Raw genomic sequence first — 17,089 nt, 5'->3', positions numbered from 1 at the left:
TTTCACGTACTATCAAACTCTCTTTCACGTACTATCAAACTCTCTTTCACGTACAGTCAAAGTCTCTTTCATTCACTATCAAACTCTCTTTCACGTACAGTCAAAGTCTCTTTCATTCACTATCAAACTCTCTTTCACGTACAGTCAAAGTCTCTTTCATTCACTATCAAACTCTGCGAGAAAGTTTGATTGCAACGGAAGTTAACTTAAAATTACAGTTTCTGATTGGACACCTGTAATAAACAGGAAAAGACGGATAGGAAAATGGCTGAGCGGGAGCGTCTCACCGAGGCAGTGAATATTTTAAGTAATATTGTTAATACTCCGACTATGGTGTCATCATTATCAGACATTTTGGATAGAAGCCGACAGTCTGCGGTTAATGCTGAGGTTAGACGGCTCTTCAGACCGGGTACATCTCGAACTGAAGAGCTAGCTAACCCGCACACAAGTATGTTAGCTGAAGCTAACCCGCTAACAAGTCAAGAACCGCGGCCAAGATTTCAGAACCAGCACCATTTTGGCAGATGGACGTCAAAATCGAGAAAGAGGTGAGTTTATACATAAGAACTGAATCGCTTGAATTTTACTTGGTTTAAATTACTTAAATTTTCGAACGAGGGTAATTAAACACTGATGTACCTTTGCATTAAATGCCTATGTGCGGGTCTCATGTTTGATTGGAGCACAATTTGAAGTACTCTAACCCACCCCTATGTATTTGCAATTCCTTTATAGATCACTTTTTTAAAACTGAAATCACTGCCATAGAATAATGTTTTTCACTGCAGTGGTCAGCCAACCCTGAGAGAGTAGGACGACACAGGCGGTTATGGACGTTCCTTAATATATATGTACTGTAGCCATGTTGTATGTTAGCTTTCTCATCTGGTGCAGTTTCACCTTTATATAGTCTATCTTTTTACAGGAATAATGTAATTTTTATATTTTTAATGTTTTAATAGATCTAACGGAAAGTATTAAAATATTTCTCCAAGTCTGATAAATTGAAATGTCAAAATCCATTTTTCTATTAATCCTACATACCTGAAATTGTAGTAGACATTTACTCTTGCTGCCAAAATTGTAGCTTTTCTAAATTTGTCTTTTAAAGTAGTTCTTCTGTTATTTTTCTTAATTTTGAATATTTCTTTCAAGTACAGCTTAGCTTTGCTAGTAAAGCTTATTTAAAATTGCTTTCAAGAGGTGTTGGATAACTGACCTAAATTGTTCTTGCAAAACAGCAGTCCTGCATGATACATTTGTTCCTGAGATTGCTGGGTTACTTTAAGCAATTTATCTTTTCAATATACACATTGAAAATATGTTTTTCTCACTTGTATAATTTTTCAGGAAGCTTTCTGGAAACAATATTTTTCTAATGTTCCTATCATGTTTTGCCTGTATTTGGAAACGTCATTTCTCAAATGTATTTTTGTTTCTGTTTTAGGCCTGCAATAATACATCATCCTACTTTTAACAAAGATCTCATACTTTTACCAAGATCCACATGGAAGAACATATGTAAACACAAAACAAAGAGAAGGCTTCATGAAGGTGGATGCATTATTAGTGCCTTCGAGATAAACAAGTCATGGGACTACAAGACAGTCATTTCTGAGATTAAGGAAGCCTTTAAGGACAAAATTCCTGATGATACAAGGTATAATTTTGATGAGATATTAAATGAATGCATTCAGTTCAGTTAATTAGTTGAATGAGTTTCTGACTTTGTAGAATAATCCAAATGTTTTGAACACTCTTGCTAGTGTTGAACTTTTGATGCCATGTGGCAGCAATCTTGTGCAACCAAGGTTGCGTGACGGCCAAGAACTCAATGGCTTCATGATTCATAAGATATTCAGGGCAAAGTCAATGTACATTAGACCATCAAGCGATCTTCCTCTTTCGGTAAGCTAATTTGAATGTTAGTTGGGTTACCGGTACATACAATGTTCAGTGTTGTGTTGATGCTTTGTTTATATAAATTATGTCAGCAAATGTCTTTTTGCTTGGTTTAGCTTGAACACACAGACTCTGAGGAAAGCTCTATGGAGTTGGATGCCGCATCAGCTTCCAGTCATCATAGCACTACCATTCCTAGTCAGAGAAGTGATGAAATGAACACAACAGCAAGAGGAAACCGGAATTCATTGACACAAGATTTAAATTACCCACCAACCAGAAGGACTACGATTATCCAGTCCTCTGAAATGCCACATACAATGGAATGTATCAGTCTTTCCAAAGTAATCAATAAAATCGTGATAATAACAAAGTAATACACAGATCGATGAACGACAACCTAATGCAGAAATAAAGGTTTGTTCTATGTATAAAAAAAATCTTATACACCATATGTGCCATTCAGTTGTCGTGGCCGCACCGCACCCGCTGCCGACTGGCCGTCAATCTAGTTCCTAACGAATTTCTAACAATCCTAACAAATTCCTAAAAGTCCTAACAAGTTCCTAACAAAGTCCTAACAAAGTCCTAACAAGTTCCTAACAAAGTCCTAACAAAGTCCTAACAATTCCTAACAAAGTCGTAACCAATCCTAACAAAGTACTACTATTTTGCGTGCTACGTCATCACGTATGTCATGCGCAGTGACTTACGCGGAAAAAACGAATGTTGTTGCTCCTCCGTCTCCTACTGTTTGACACCTGTTTAACCGAGGTAAAATTAGTATTTATGGTGGATATTTTATTTATATGGTGACTAGTTACTGTCCACCATAAAGAGATACTGTTGCTTGAATTATTATTCTAACATGTGCTGTAACTTGTACAGTTTTTAAAGATGACGAAGACAGGAAAACCGGACTCTTACTGGGCTGGTGTCATGCAGCTCTATGCTCAGGGGAAGTTTAAGTTTACCACTGGGAAGAGACCTGGAGCAAGAAGGTGGAAGTCTGTTATCCAGCGGATAAACGGATGCCCACTGACTCCTGCCTTCAACCAAAATGTCCGGACGATCGACATATTTGGGAAAAAAATCCCCTGCTACTGCGGCTATCATACGGTAAGTGAATTTCTTTTATTGTATACATAACAATAGATGATAAAAAAGCTGTTTCATACCAGTGACTGTTGAAATTTTTAAGTGCTTCACGTAAGTTTTTTATTATTATTATTTTACCTATCTTAATATGTAAGACAAAAGCAGACAATAATTTGAAATGGTTATAGAACACTGGACAGAATTTAATGATTTGTCACACAAGTTTATTCAATGCTGTTTTTCCACAGTCAGCTGAGCAGGCAGGGATTCAAGCTGAAAGGTAACCTGTCTGATATTTGACACAATGAATAACTTGTTTGCATATTCACTGATGGAAGCCAAGTCATATGTTGCAAATAAATATTTTTCTCAGCATTGTAAAGTTTTAAGCTTAGGAGATTAATATGGGTTTGCTGAGCTCATCAAAATGAGAAGTACTTTTCTACTGCACTTCGTTGCTGCTCCAATCAAATCAGTGTTAATTAACTTTTGTGTTTTTCTACTATTTCAATGACCCGTTTGTCACAGACTCTTCATGACCCATGGCCAGGCTGCCCAGAGACCTGACTCAAACAGAGTGTCTGAGTGCATTTGCCTCAAGCTGTTGAAAGAATATCAGCAAGCAAGAAACCGGCCAAAAGACACCAAGGGGAAGGTTTTACCCATCCCACAGTCTATTGTTCAAACATACTGCCACATTAAACAACTGCTTGAGGACTCCCAGCCCATACAGAACAAGACCAACTTGTTGTTAGTCACCATCAACAATACCACTGTGTGTGCTTGGTAAGAAGTCCTTTATTTTCAACAGATATTGCACTTTAAAGATGGCTTGACTTTGAAAAGAAACAATTTATGTTTTTATCTTTCAGGCTACATGAGCGGCAGAAGAGAACAGACAGGGACACTCTTCTCCAAAGTGTGAAGCTTCCTCCGAAGGTGTCCGTGGCTGACGCCTCCTTCCCAGAAGCGAGACGGCTCCCCTCCATTCCTGTGGAACACGGACATAAAAGCATGGAGTTTAAGGAACCTGAAAACAGAGAAGGCGAGGCACTGATCCGTCAACGGGTTGGTGGAAAAGCTGGCTTCACACAGCATTATCCTCCATCATACCAGCCAGGACACTTTTCACAGGCCCCAGTTCCTGCCAGCTTCTTGTATCCACAAACTGATCAGCCACCATCATCTGCTTGGTCCTACTGTGAGCAGAAGCAGGTTCCACAAGCGCCATCCACTTCTTTGGGTTTCTGCTACGGTCCACCAGCTCCAGTTTTGACCTCATTTGGACAAGGACAGTTCCCACCCCTGCCATCTCCTATGGCTCCAATGTATAGGTACTATACACCACCACTTCACTCATCAACTCCAGCAGCTGCTGCTGGTTCAGCATCATCATTACCATCAGATCAGGCTCCAGCCAACATGAATCGCTACAGGAAGTGGAGACAGAATAGGGCAGAATTAGAAGACCAGGAACGGCTGGCATAAGGGGAACCTCCCAAAAAGCGCCAATGGAAGCAGGACTACCACTATCAGTGTTCAGTTTGTGGTCAGGCAAAAAACAAAAGCACTGGCCATACACAGATTAAGGGAAAATGGTACTGTCCAGCCTCTGGACAGACTATTTTGGAATGGAAAGAGTCTCTTGGGAAGCAATGACTGTTTGAAAGATTTTCTTTTTAGTTTTCATTTTTTAATTTTGTGCCATCATTTTTGTTTTAAAGCCCAGAATTGTTTGTAAATTTCTACAGGACAACTGCCATGTTATGAGGGCTTAGTTAATAACTCTAATGATCTTTATCTCTTTGTTGCAGAAGAATACATATATATATCAAACAATTGTGAAACCTTTTTTGATAAACGTAATTTTCTTATAACCTCAGTTTTTCATGAAGCTAAATCACCTTGTAGTTAAATATAGAACCTGACCTTTCAGTGAAATTACTCTGTTTCTTTACATTGCTGAAATTTGGTGTCAAACTAAATCTGAGTTATTCTGTGTTTAGCTACAGAAAAATTACATATTATTAAGCTTTGTTGATATTAACACTAAAACAGGTTTTGGTCTTTAAATGTTAAAATGTTTCTTTCTGTAAAGAAATGTACTTTGCTGTGAGTTCTCAGTGGATACAAATCCAAGCACTTGGTTTTATTTTTGCCAGATGTTGAGCTATTTTTATCAGTGCATGCGAGGTTGCACTAAGAATTTTGAAGGACGTTCTGGCTTTGCTCACTGATAGTTTTATATTCTGTATCTATAATATATTATGAGGGAGAACTGTTTTGAAGTAGATTAATAATAAACACTGCAAAAAACTAATACAGACAAAAGAAAATTAATGGAAGCATTTGACACTTTATCATTTTGGCTTGCACTTGTATATGCTGAGTTTATGGCTGACAGATTAAAAAGTGTGTGATCTGAAGTTCTCTTTGATATTTGTATGTTTTTAGTCAGCCTGTAGTTGCTGCTTTATACTTGTCGAGGTATATTGTTATTCCTCTGTGAATGTTGAGTAAAAGTGAATAAATATCACTGATCATTTATTTGTGTGTTCTATAATTTGTTGGCCCTCTCAAAAGTGATAAACAGTATAGTAATTCAGTAATTCAAAATTAACAGTAATTTGGATGTTATTCTATATTGAACTTGAAAGTGTAAAAATGCTTAGGAGCATAAAACAATGACATGAAGGCTGTTGAAACATGTACTTGAGTAGAAGCTTCAGATTTTTCCTCCCTCTTCTCTCTTCCCCCCTCTTTTCCCCCTCCTTTTTTTCCCCCCACTTCTAGCAGTCCCTTTTGCCCCATTTTGCACCGAGTGGTTAAGGCGATGGACTAGAAATCCATTGGGGTCTCCCCGCGCAGGTTCGAATCCTGCCGACAACGATGTTTTCTTTTTCCCACAACAGAAAATGCTTCTTTCTTTTCACAGCTATATTGATTGCCCGTTTTACTGTTCTATGGTATTAGCACTTTAGCTTAAATGAAATTTCAACTAACCGATCTGTAACAGTACTTCCTGCTTGATTTTCAAAATAAAATCTGCCAGAGATTACAAAAATAAGTAATGCGCCTTTGGCATATATATATTTTTTTAAAGTTGTTTTTTTACTGTTGGAACTTAAATGTATTTAAAAATGTGACTGCCTGGCATATTTTATAATTTCCCCCCAGGCTGTGTGACTATATAAATTCAATTACTCAAAGAAATTTGCAAAGAAACGTCTAACATTTCTTAATTATCTTTAAAAAATAGTTCTAGTTGAGCCGCTCATTTTGGAAATATTTTGAAGTAACACTGTTATGTTAGTACTAATTTGTTCTGTTTTTCGTCTTTAATTCAGATTTTCTTTGTTTTGGTTGAGGCATTAGCATGTTTCATGTTGGACAATTATTCCCTTTGGTTGTCCCTCTGGTTTTGGATGCTGTGCAGCTGGACGCATGTTTTCTCTTAATTTAACCTTAGGACAGTTATGATGTTTAATCATAATAACAATGTGTTGTTTCATCAAGGGGACTATCTTTAAAAGCTCCAATGGTACTCTAGTATTTAGAGTATTTCGGCTTTTATTTTGACGAGCACTTATTTTAGACTTTGGTCGAGTTCCGCTTTGTTACCTGGCAACGGCGAACGCTGAGATCGGTAATGGAAGCTGGCCTGTGAGCGCTGATCAGGCCCAGAAACTAGCAGGGCAAAGACGAATACCTCATCATGGATGACGATGACCTGGATGAGCTGCTGGATGAAGTGGAAAAAAAGTTCTGTAGTAAAGCTTCTGCAGCGTCTTCCGGTTTAAGACGTAACAAAGACGAAAATAAACAGGAAAAATGGAGGTAAACAAAGCTACTTTTGCTAGCACATGTTCGCTGGTAGCAAATAAACATCATTTAAACTCCCAATAATTGACCAACTTGTGTATCAGTTTGACCTTAGTCCAGATAAATTATGTTTCTGCGGTTTTTGAGGTGAACATGTTCCTTATAAATGTATGCAACAATTGAAATTTTAATTGCAAGTTGAGATCTGACATCCTTAACAGTAAGCCGTAGTTATCAAAACCGCAAGAAATAAAGAAATGGCTTGAAATATTTCACTCTATTTGTGATGAATCCTTACTTTCTGAAATGAGGGACAATAAATATTGAAACTTTTATTATAGTCACATGTTTTGATGTACTTGTCAGCATGAATCTGAATATAGGAGCATTTAAATTAATTGTAATTACATGGAAAATTTAATTTAATAACATGAATGCATTCATTCTATTGATTTTGATGATATGTTTCTCCAATAATTAGCTCATCTAAAGCATTCAGTGAACATTCTCTTTCTGACATTGTATCCTCCACTTAGAAATTTACATTCATATCAAGCTTTTCCATTTTTGGCTATAAATAACAGTCCAAAAACGAACATCACAAATAAATTCTTCTAAAAAATTTTTCAACAAGTGCCAAACTTTTTTAAATCTCTCTTGTCATTCATTAATAACTTAAGAGTTAAAATGTCTAAATCATTGAAGTCAGCAAAAAGTGTTTGGATGTTTGCTAACTAGCTCAAAATTTGTTAAAACTCCTCTATTTCTGGAAAACCACTATTCATAAATCATGCAGATGGTATTCAGTACTGCATACAGTAATATTTTGCTTTTGTGACTTAGTGCTGCAAAATGTGAGCCACATAAAAGCAGCGTTTCTGAGGACATTGATGCCCTTCTGGAGGAACTACTGGAGGATGATTACGACAGTTCTCCTCAGTCAAAGGTGGCCTTATGTCTGTAAAATATTTGTGGCAGAGGTGCTTAGAGAATCATTTTAAAATGTAAAAATAAAAGACAGTGTCTCCATAAATGCCACACCTAAGTTTATTTTATTGTTTGTGCTTTTTTAATGGTTTCTTAGAAAGAAAAAAATCTTTTGCAGTATATTTTTTCTTTGCATTGAGCATGTAAAACTATTCCAAGAATTGTTACTGATTTCTTAAAATTCTTAATTGCACAAAGTGTTTTCACGTGGCATGTTTCTTCTTTAGTTTTTCATGCAGCTTTTATCAAAATTTGACTTCCTGTGAAAGTTTTATTTAAAACTATTTAGACGCAAGATAAACTAAACCAGTATTTCCCTGCATGTTTTAGGTATTTTCATGCTTCAGTCCAGCTGATTTCAATCGATGACTGATTAACAGGCATTTAACTGCAATCAGTCGAATTAGGCACTTAAAGCAGGGAAATCTCTAAAACATGTAGGACAGTGTGCCTTGAGGAATTGTTTTTAATCTCTTTCTTACTGTTCTTTTTAAGGATGAACAGTTTTCTAAAAGAGAACAAGCAGAGAAGAAACTTTCATCACTGTCTGCTGGAAGAAAGTGAGTATTTTAGCTTGAATAAAAGAAAAAAAATGAAACCGTTACAAAAGAAGGAAAAAGAAAGATGCTACTTTGAAAAAAAATGTATTGATAAAATTAAGTTAACTTTAACTGGGAAAAAAATCTTTTAATGTTGCACCTGACTGAACGTGAGCACTGGACATATCTGAGCTGTAGATTTTAATCTTATCTCTCATTTTCTACCAATAAAAACTTTTATTCTTGTTGCCGTGGCAACTTTGATGTTCCCTTCGGTGTATTTGTGTGTCACTTTGAGACTTTCTGCTCTCTCCGTTCCGCTTCCAGATGCTGTCCTGTTTTCATCAGTGGGAGCTCAGTCACAAACGGTGTTGGAACAGCCACTTCCAAAAGGTGTGAAAACATAAATTTATTCCAACAGAGTCTAATGAGTCTCATCTGCTTTGGATTTATCAGGACACAGAACCTCAGTGTCCTTGATTTCATTCTGATTGTGCAGAATTTGCACTTTTCAACTATAATTCACTGATAAATGAAATGTGTTTCATAGAAGTTTATTTAAAAATCCATGACTGGTGGCGATGTATATGCATGAATAGGTCATGTGACCAGCTGAGGTGCATCTCCTGTGACTTCCGGGTTTTGATGTTTGACGATTCTGAATGGGACACATCATGTGACTACCTGTTCCTCAGGTGAGTCTGAAGGCTTACTCAAATGCTTTTTCTACACATTTAATGGCTATACTCCTAACATTTTAGACATTAATATGCTATTCACCTTGAATGATACATTTTGTCATTATTGGTGGATTATCTCAGATTTATAATACCTCAATTTCTAAAAGAATCCTCTGTAGTAAATTTTAAATTAATTTCAAATTATAAAACCCCAGTTAAAAACTTGTTTTCAGAAAGTTCCTATGTGAAAAGGAAACTGGTGTTTTGGGTGACATTTTCAGTTTTTGACCAAAAGGTGGCAGTATTTACCCGTGCGGATATTGTTTCCTTCCTTAACGTCCTTTAAAACAAAGCATCGAAGATAAGATGTTTAAAAGCTGGTTTTTAAGAGGTGAGCATCTTTGTAAAAAAAATAAATAAATAAACGTGAGAGCATCATTAAGCCGCCCACATCCACATCAGGCCATGAGAGCTGCTGCTCTGATGGGAACAGTTCTGTAATCTGGACATCACTGTGACCAGAATATAAACAAGCAGACTTCATGTTATTTCAAACCAGCTCACAGCAGCTTCCTTTTAAAACCACAGCGGTGCAATCTACCCTGGAAACTAATGAAGTCATTCCTTAGGTTCTTTTCCCAGTAATTTATGAATTAAGACAAAAATATGACATTTATGCCAGTTTTGGGCTTTTGTTGCATCATGTAAAACAACCAGGAACTGACTGAATAATACCAGGATCTAATTTGGTTTAGATGTCCGATTTGTGAAAAATGTGTCATTTTATTACCTTTTTTATATTATGTCTACATTTAGATTAACTTTTGTTCATATTTTATTTTAGTACTAAAAATAGATAATAAGGTATTTAGTTGTATTATTTAATAATTAGGTTTTATTATTTCAGAAAAGTTTTGAATCAAGTTTGGAAAATGGTTTGAAATCAGGTTTAGTGTTATAAAGGGTGACAAATTGTGCAGTCATTGGAAATGCAGCTAGTGTGATGATGATTTCCTACAAAATGTCTTTTTTACTACTTTATAATGTCTAATTCCTGATTCAGTGAGTGCAGTTTGATCTTCCTTTATAAAATCATTGCTATTCAGTGTCCAGCCACAGTTTTATCACCCAATTAGGTGATATGATTGATTAGCTCTCTGTAAATGAATTATGTTCTCAGTATAAAATCAGCAGCAGATTAAAACGTGACTGACCGCACATTGAGGCCAGCATCACCCCCCTCTTCTGGTGCAGTTGACCCCAAGGTGATGGTCACATTGTTTGTGGATGTGCGTCACCCAGAGGGATAAGAACTGATTTAATGTGACACTGTGTCATTTGTTACAGTAACTGTGTTTGACAGGCCGCCATGGTCGGATGATGGAGGTGTGTCTAGGTGCTTCCAGAGGTTGATTAAATTCTGAGTGCAGAGTTTATCCTTTATCCTCCTCTAAGTGAGATGTTTGCTTCCTGCTTGTCAAAACAGATCTGGATATTTCACCTACAGAGATTTAGTGGAGTTTTTAATTTAAGTCCTCTGATCAGGTTAGAAATATTGAAGCTTCTGGTGAATCTAATGTTTAATGTTGAAGGTTTGATTTCTTCTGGCTTCACTAGCCTGTTTTTTTTCATCCAACGGCAGCAACAAGTGATGGAAATGTGAGGCTTTTGAAGAGTAAACGCAGCACATGGGGCTTTAAAGCCCGGACACGAAGACTCTGAAACTAACAGGGTGAAGCAGTCCTGACACAAAGAGACATGATGGATCTATTACACCTGTCTGCACGTTTGGCTGCTGTCTCGTTCTCAGTGCTGCTATGTTCGGCTGACTCCCCTCATCTGGTCAAAAATAACATGAATGACTCATCGAATCCCCACTCTTCCTGTTGTTGCTTTCTGCTCTGAGCACAAAGGGTAAAATGTGTTGATACTAGACGGGAAGAAGCTCCAGTCATCTCTAACATTGAACCTCTGCTGTTTACAACAGCAATCATATCGTGTTGCAATCTTCTGCTATTTTAGATGCATTGTGGAGAATTCATGAACTGTTGGACAATGTTAAAGCTGCCCGATTATTTTATGGAACTAATGGCCTTAATTCAACAGTAACTTAACCAAAATATGTGAGTTTTTAGTTTTTATATAAAATTCTATTCAGTTAAAAATACTTTATTAATCCCAAAAGATACCACAGAAATTAACTCATTAAATTAAAGATCCATCCATACATGTGTAGATCGATCAATCGAATGATGGTCTGTCCATCCCATCCGTCTGTTCATATGTAGATCTGTCTTATGAATGGGTGAATATGTATGACAGATATTGTATGTTTAAAAAAAAGTTATTGTTTCTGACATGTTGTTTTGTAAAAGATTAAAGGAGTTGAAGTGTCTCCTCAGCGGACGTCTGTTTTCTGGGAGTCAGACACAGAAATGGTCCTTGGACACATCTGACAGCTGAAACGAACTGCCACCTCCTGTGCTTTAGTACTTCAGCTCCCTCAACACACCCATAAAGAAGTTTTTTTTTTGTTCCTTTTTATGGAACAAAACTCATTTTAAAATGGTGATTTGATTTCATATTGTGATGGTCTGAGTTACAATCAAGTTATTGTCTGACAAAACCCCAGTTAGTGTTGCTCTTTGAATCGCAGTTTGAGATGCACCAAAACGGTGATCATTTCAAACATCTGAACAAAGTAGGTTTAATTCAAATGGGAACATTCTCTTTATTTTGTAGGAGGGAAAACTACGATAAAGAAAAGACATTGGTAAAATTTGGATGAAGTTGTTAAAGTTACTTTTTGTTGTAGTTCAGAAAGAAAAGCCAACTCCACTGCTCTCACATCTACCCAAGTCACACACTTCATTTGACACCTTGACATTTTATCACTAACCTTTTTTCTGTGTGATTTTCTTTTTGTGCTACTGTAAGTTCAAAACACTCTGAGACACTCAGGAGCACTCAGGAGGATGAGTTTGGCCTTCTCGTTGTAATGTCAGTGGAATCACCCAGACAGAAAGCTCCAACCGCGAAACACATAAACCAGACAGGACACGAAGAAGCTCTGTTTACCTCTACAGCTTCATATCAACATCTAAATCACGTTCTTCCTCTGTTAACATCTCACAGGTTTCTTTATGACTGATGTTGTCAGTTTTTGTAATTGAATAGAAACCCCCTTTATTTGCCTCCTGGTGGAGAAATCATCATGAGTTGGCAATAATATTAAAGATAAAATAGAGACTGTAAAGTAAGGTGAAATTTGCAGCTGGAGATTCTAAGAAATATATACATATATTATGTTGTAAAAACGTCTATACTCTCTTAAACTTGACAGTTTAAACAAGTGGAGGGACCTGTAATAACACATACACACAGAGAATAAATCGGTTATCTGAATGACTAATTACTGTCACATTTATCAGTAACTTTAATTCAAATGAAGCTTTTAGTCAAATAAAGAAAGCTGTTTTAAAAGCCCTTTTTCACTACAAAAATAGGAAGTGGTGTGATGTGAAGTGTTTCTCTTTCTTTCAGAGAAATGAAAACATTCAAAACGGCATTTAGAGAGAAAAGCTTCACAGCTTAATGTTTGCTGTCTTATGTTATTTTTATTAACCAAGATGAAGTGGTTTTAATTTTTCATTAACAAAGAGAAAACAAATAATATTTATTAGGATTTAATTGAGTTAAATTAAGTTGTAAATGTGTATTTTTTCTAAGGCAAATTATCCTCATCTGGTTGTAAAACAGACAGGAGGAAGTAAAATCTGATGGGATTTAGGAATGAAACGGCTTTTTAATAAAAAAAAAATCACACTTTATTACACTAACATAAGTTTATTCTATATTCATTCCCATTTCATTTGAAATACAATGATCAGATGCAGATGTGAGCTTTTTAAATCCAGCTCTATGGGAGATCTCTAACTGGAACAGCTGCTTTCTTCAATCTCATGTTGATGGAAAAAGTTGCTCCAGAGCAGATTTACAGCTGTGAACAGAAAACAGCTGGACTGAGGTTTAGCGTCTCTCTGTTCTTTATACCTTTTAATATTATTATGCTGCTGATCTTTGAATCCAAAGGAGTTTATATTAGATGAAACTAATGTAGTCACACAAGTGGTAATTAAAATGTTTTGGTTAAAACATGTTGTGGCCTGTTTTCAGCACTTTGCTAAGCAATTATCCAATCAGCCGGTAATGTGGCAACAGAAACTGTGAAACTGCAGATAGCGTTGATGAGCTTCAGCTAAAACATCAAGCGTCTTATTGGTGTTGCGGCTGCTGGCGGTGGGTCCAGAAATGAGCCTTTAACAGCTGGAGTTAATGGACCTTAACTGCCTTTCATTAACAGTCCAGGCAGGAGGTGACAAATAATTTCACACCCAGGTCTGGTTTCATTAAGGCTTTAATGCACTTCATCCTCTTTTACCATTTTAAGCAGATACTTTTTGAGACTCAAACACGGAGCTGAAATGTGATGAAACCAAAAGAAGAAGCTCAGATATCATAAAAGTTGCTTTTCATGTTTTAATCTATTGTTAAACATATAATCTGGACTGATTTTAATCATAAATGCTCATTCACTGCAAAAACACAAAATCTTTCCAACTAGTTTTTTTTAACTAGTTTCTAGTGAAAATATCTCAGTAAGAACACTTGAAATAATATAAAACTAACTTGCTAGTAATTTTTCAGAAAGCTGTGGGAGCTTATTAGTTAATAATTTTTAATATTGATTTTAAAAAGTTCTAATTTCACAGCCAGATTATTTCACGTAATGACATTTCCCCCCAAGTCGTACTGTAAGTGAAATAATCTGCCTGTGGATGTACAGTTGTACTTTTTCATCAAATAATAAATAAATTATGCAATTATTTAAGTACATAATAATAAGATATTATGTACTTAAAACAAGCCCCTATATCTTCCTGAAAAGTTAGTTTTGTCTTCTTTCAAGTGTGCTACATTATTTGCACATATTTATTCATTTACTACATGTTTATGGTGTTTTTGCAGTGTTGTATTGAAACGCAGCTGATGAAAATTCTCATCTCTGTCTTTTTCGTGTGTAAACTTCATAAACTATGCAGCCAGTAGGTTTTATAACACTCACATTGATTTTTGACCATTCATAAAAGCTGAAAAAACATTACTGCATCAGTTTAACTTCCAGTGAATTTGCTAAAGGTTGATAAGGGAAGTCAAAAGATATTTATGTAGTTTTAAAGTGGACTACCTACTGTATATTTTTTTATGTTATTAAAAGTTCTGCTCACAGCCAGAATGTTAATTTTCTTGTCGGCTATGTTGAATAGGTTAAAAAAATAAATAAAACATGATGACTGCATAACTATTATTGTGTGTTCAATGAGAAAATACTATTTGCTAAAATGAGCAGCCTGCATGTTGAGTGATTAAGCTGCTGCCATTTTCTCTGCGTGCTGCAGGAACAACGTGCCGGACCGCCAGAAGCTCCGAGCCAAGCTGAAGAAGAGGAAGGGTTTGCGGGCTTACGCCTGCCAGTGCAACTGGTTCTCCAGCTCAGAGACGACGGACCTCAGAAACCAGCCTCAGCTCAGATGGGTCTGTGGCAAACATCTGGACTGAAGCTCACAGCTGGGAAACATGCTGCTCACACAGCATGGACCACAAATGGAAACTGATGGTTTCTCAGATACATCTATAAAACCTGATGATGGAACTAAAACTTATTAGTTTGAGTAATAATGAGTTGGGTGTGAAAACAGAAAAGGGAATGTGTTTTGGATGCTGGAGTAGATCCAAACTGATAAAACTGCCAGCATAAATCAGTTTAGTTAAACTCAGTTAACTGAAACAATCAAACAGCTACTTGAGGAGATCTAAAAATATGTTTTAAAACATCTAAGAACTCTTTGTTGGACTCCTCAATGGTCCCAATATTGTCCTCTGTAGAATGTTTTTATCTTTTATTTAATGTTCACTCACAGTTCCTTGATGCTAAATGCATAACAGGGATGCACCGATGTGTAAATTTGGGCCGATGTCAATATCCGACCTGAACAGGGTTTATAAAATCTGAGAAGCTTCTTTGGAACATTTTAAAAGCAAATTAAAATGGTTGTAAGTCTTAAGATTTATATTTGTCAAACAGCTAAATGAGAAACGTCATATAATAATATTGCTCTATCATAATATTTTTAAATATTTTAGGCTAATGTAATAGGAAAGACTTGGAGAAAAAAAAGAAATCTGAAGTAACTGATGTAGAAAATCTGTTGAGATGTGGAATATTTTAATATTTGAACTCGTGTTTACGTTTACAGAAACCAGAAAATATGAGATAAATCTTTATTGTAATTCAGTTTGCGTTCATTTTGTGTTCTCTTTTTTACATCCCAGATGTATAAGGCACTTGTACATTTTCTCTTCTTCTTTCCTCCCGTTTCATCAGTGGAATCCCATTGTGAGTTGATTTCATCTCTAACAAAATTGATTGTGACCAATATTTAATTTTTTCTTTCTGGTTTCTGTCAGCCTTTGTATCTCCTGAACTGTTAAATGCTTCATTATTCTGTCGCTTACCTATCACTGTACTGAGCATGCTCAGTGCAGTTTCTGTCCCAAAATTAAAAACAATGCTACCTCTGTAGTTAGAAGGAGCTAGAATATTAGATGTGCAACCATGGAAACAATAAAAAGGAGGTTCAGACCAAACGATCTTCAATTAAGTCGACATGCAGATGAATTTTTAAATCAGAGTAAAAACTTTTTTTAAAATGTAATAGTGTTTTGGTTTATTTCTGCTTTTAAGCAACTTCTCAAGTTTCCATCCTTTAAGCAATCATTTATTAATTGTGTAATGCTTGATAATTAAATATGAATGCATTAATTTTCACATACAACATCATGACTGATGTTAGTGTTGCCTCCATATTTCATCAGTGACCTGAGGTTTTTATCAATATTCAGTCATAATTTAGAAAGAGTACTGCGCCCAGAGAAAGGGTTAACCATCCTGTTAATGATTAAAATTATTTCATAAAAGTTTATGTTTTTCATGTCATCACATCAGATAAAACTGAGAACAGTCTGATGAAATTTTATTCCATAATTTAAAGCCACATCACACTTTATTGTGATTAAATTTTGATGATAAATATTGGCTCTAGTTAGAGTAATGGAGATATTGGGAAGCATTCTAGACTCTGTAAAACAAACTTAATCCAGCTTCAGATAAGCTCAAATGAGAACCAAAGGATTTATACAAGCTGAGAAAATACCCGAAACTGAAAAACTTTAAATATTATGGATCAAAAGGTGAGATATGTTGCTAAGCTCAGCTTCCATTAGACTGAAACAAAACCATATAGTTAAGAGGTTGAACTTGAGCAAAGCTGAACATCAGGAACATTTAGTTTATGTTTCTGTCACTCTGCAGAGGAAATGTCAGGACAGATGTACTTGTTGGTTGCTTTAATAAACGGATCATAAATAATTTAGAGCTGATCTCTACTTATTCACATCAGAACTCCATCACATCCAAACATAAAAGGAGCCCAAAATCTATTTTTATTGCTGTGTTCTCTGACAAACTTTGTGCCTTCCAGCAGGTTAATTATCGTTCCTAAGTGATGTGTCAACAAGGAGGACAAACAAACAGAAAAGCCACATCATTTGCCTCCCACCTGTTGCGAGTGAGTGCTCACTCCATCAGCTTGTTGATGTGCATCATTTCATTAGATGACCTATTTCCCAGCATTAGTATTCATCAGCCTGGCCGAGGTCGCACTCTGGCACAGGCCGATTCGTCACGTTTTAGTAACAGGCAAAGTGATGCTGAGCGAAGCTGCCTGAACTTTAGAATCAGAACACAGATTGTTGTTTGTAAAAATATGAAGATTGTTCAAACCAAGATGAAGCACAAAGTCCACTCCTTGATTTGTATTTAACAAATATCTCTATTTTTCTATTTTGGAGTAAATATGGGTTATGTAGTTATTTTTAATGCATCCAACATCTTTTAGTCAATTTGGACTGCTAGATTTTCTCGATTACAACTACATA

General features: G+C 36.0%; 2 protein-coding genes and 1 long non-coding RNA gene across 3 annotated transcripts; all 3 read left to right on the top strand.

Annotated features, from left to right (window-relative positions):
* The first annotated feature begins 224 nt into the window (after positions 1-224).
* On the top strand, positions 225-2,396 carry LOC145547701 (uncharacterized). The gene is made up of 4 exons (XR_014084002.1): positions 225-551; positions 1,451-1,663; positions 1,770-1,911; positions 2,022-2,396. It is a non-coding gene; the product is annotated as an uncharacterized LOC145547701 (long non-coding RNA).
* Positions 2,397-2,521: 125 nt separating this feature from the next.
* Positions 2,522-5,550, top strand: LOC145547700 (uncharacterized). The gene is made up of 5 exons (XM_081597544.1): positions 2,522-2,679; positions 2,794-3,024; positions 3,252-3,283; positions 3,532-3,789; positions 3,876-5,550. Exons 1-5 carry the CDS (start codon positions 2,632-2,634, stop codon positions 4,489-4,491), a joined length of 1,185 nt encoding a protein of 394 aa, XP_081453670.1. The 5' UTR covers positions 2,522-2,631; the 3' UTR covers positions 4,492-5,550.
* Positions 5,551-6,615: 1,065 nt separating this feature from the next.
* Positions 6,616-16,520, top strand: cfap418 (cilia and flagella associated protein 418). The gene is made up of 6 exons (XM_008430803.2): positions 6,616-6,840; positions 7,669-7,771; positions 8,308-8,372; positions 8,679-8,744; positions 8,951-9,046; positions 14,491-16,520. The coding sequence occupies exons 1-6, from the start codon at positions 6,719-6,721 to the stop codon at positions 14,648-14,650; spliced, it is 612 nt and encodes a 203-aa protein (XP_008429025.1). The 5' UTR covers positions 6,616-6,718; the 3' UTR covers positions 14,651-16,520.
* Positions 16,521-17,089: the final 569 nt, after the last annotated feature.

The sequence above is a fragment of the Poecilia reticulata genome, chromosome 16, assembly GCF_904066995.2.
Source record: "Poecilia reticulata chromosome 16, P_reticulata-male-v2, whole genome shotgun sequence".
Classification (NCBI taxonomy): domain Eukaryota; kingdom Metazoa; phylum Chordata; class Actinopteri; order Cyprinodontiformes; family Poeciliidae; genus Poecilia; species Poecilia reticulata.
Note: the sequence above shows the minus strand (reverse complement) of the source record. Positions and strands in the feature narration are given on the sequence as shown.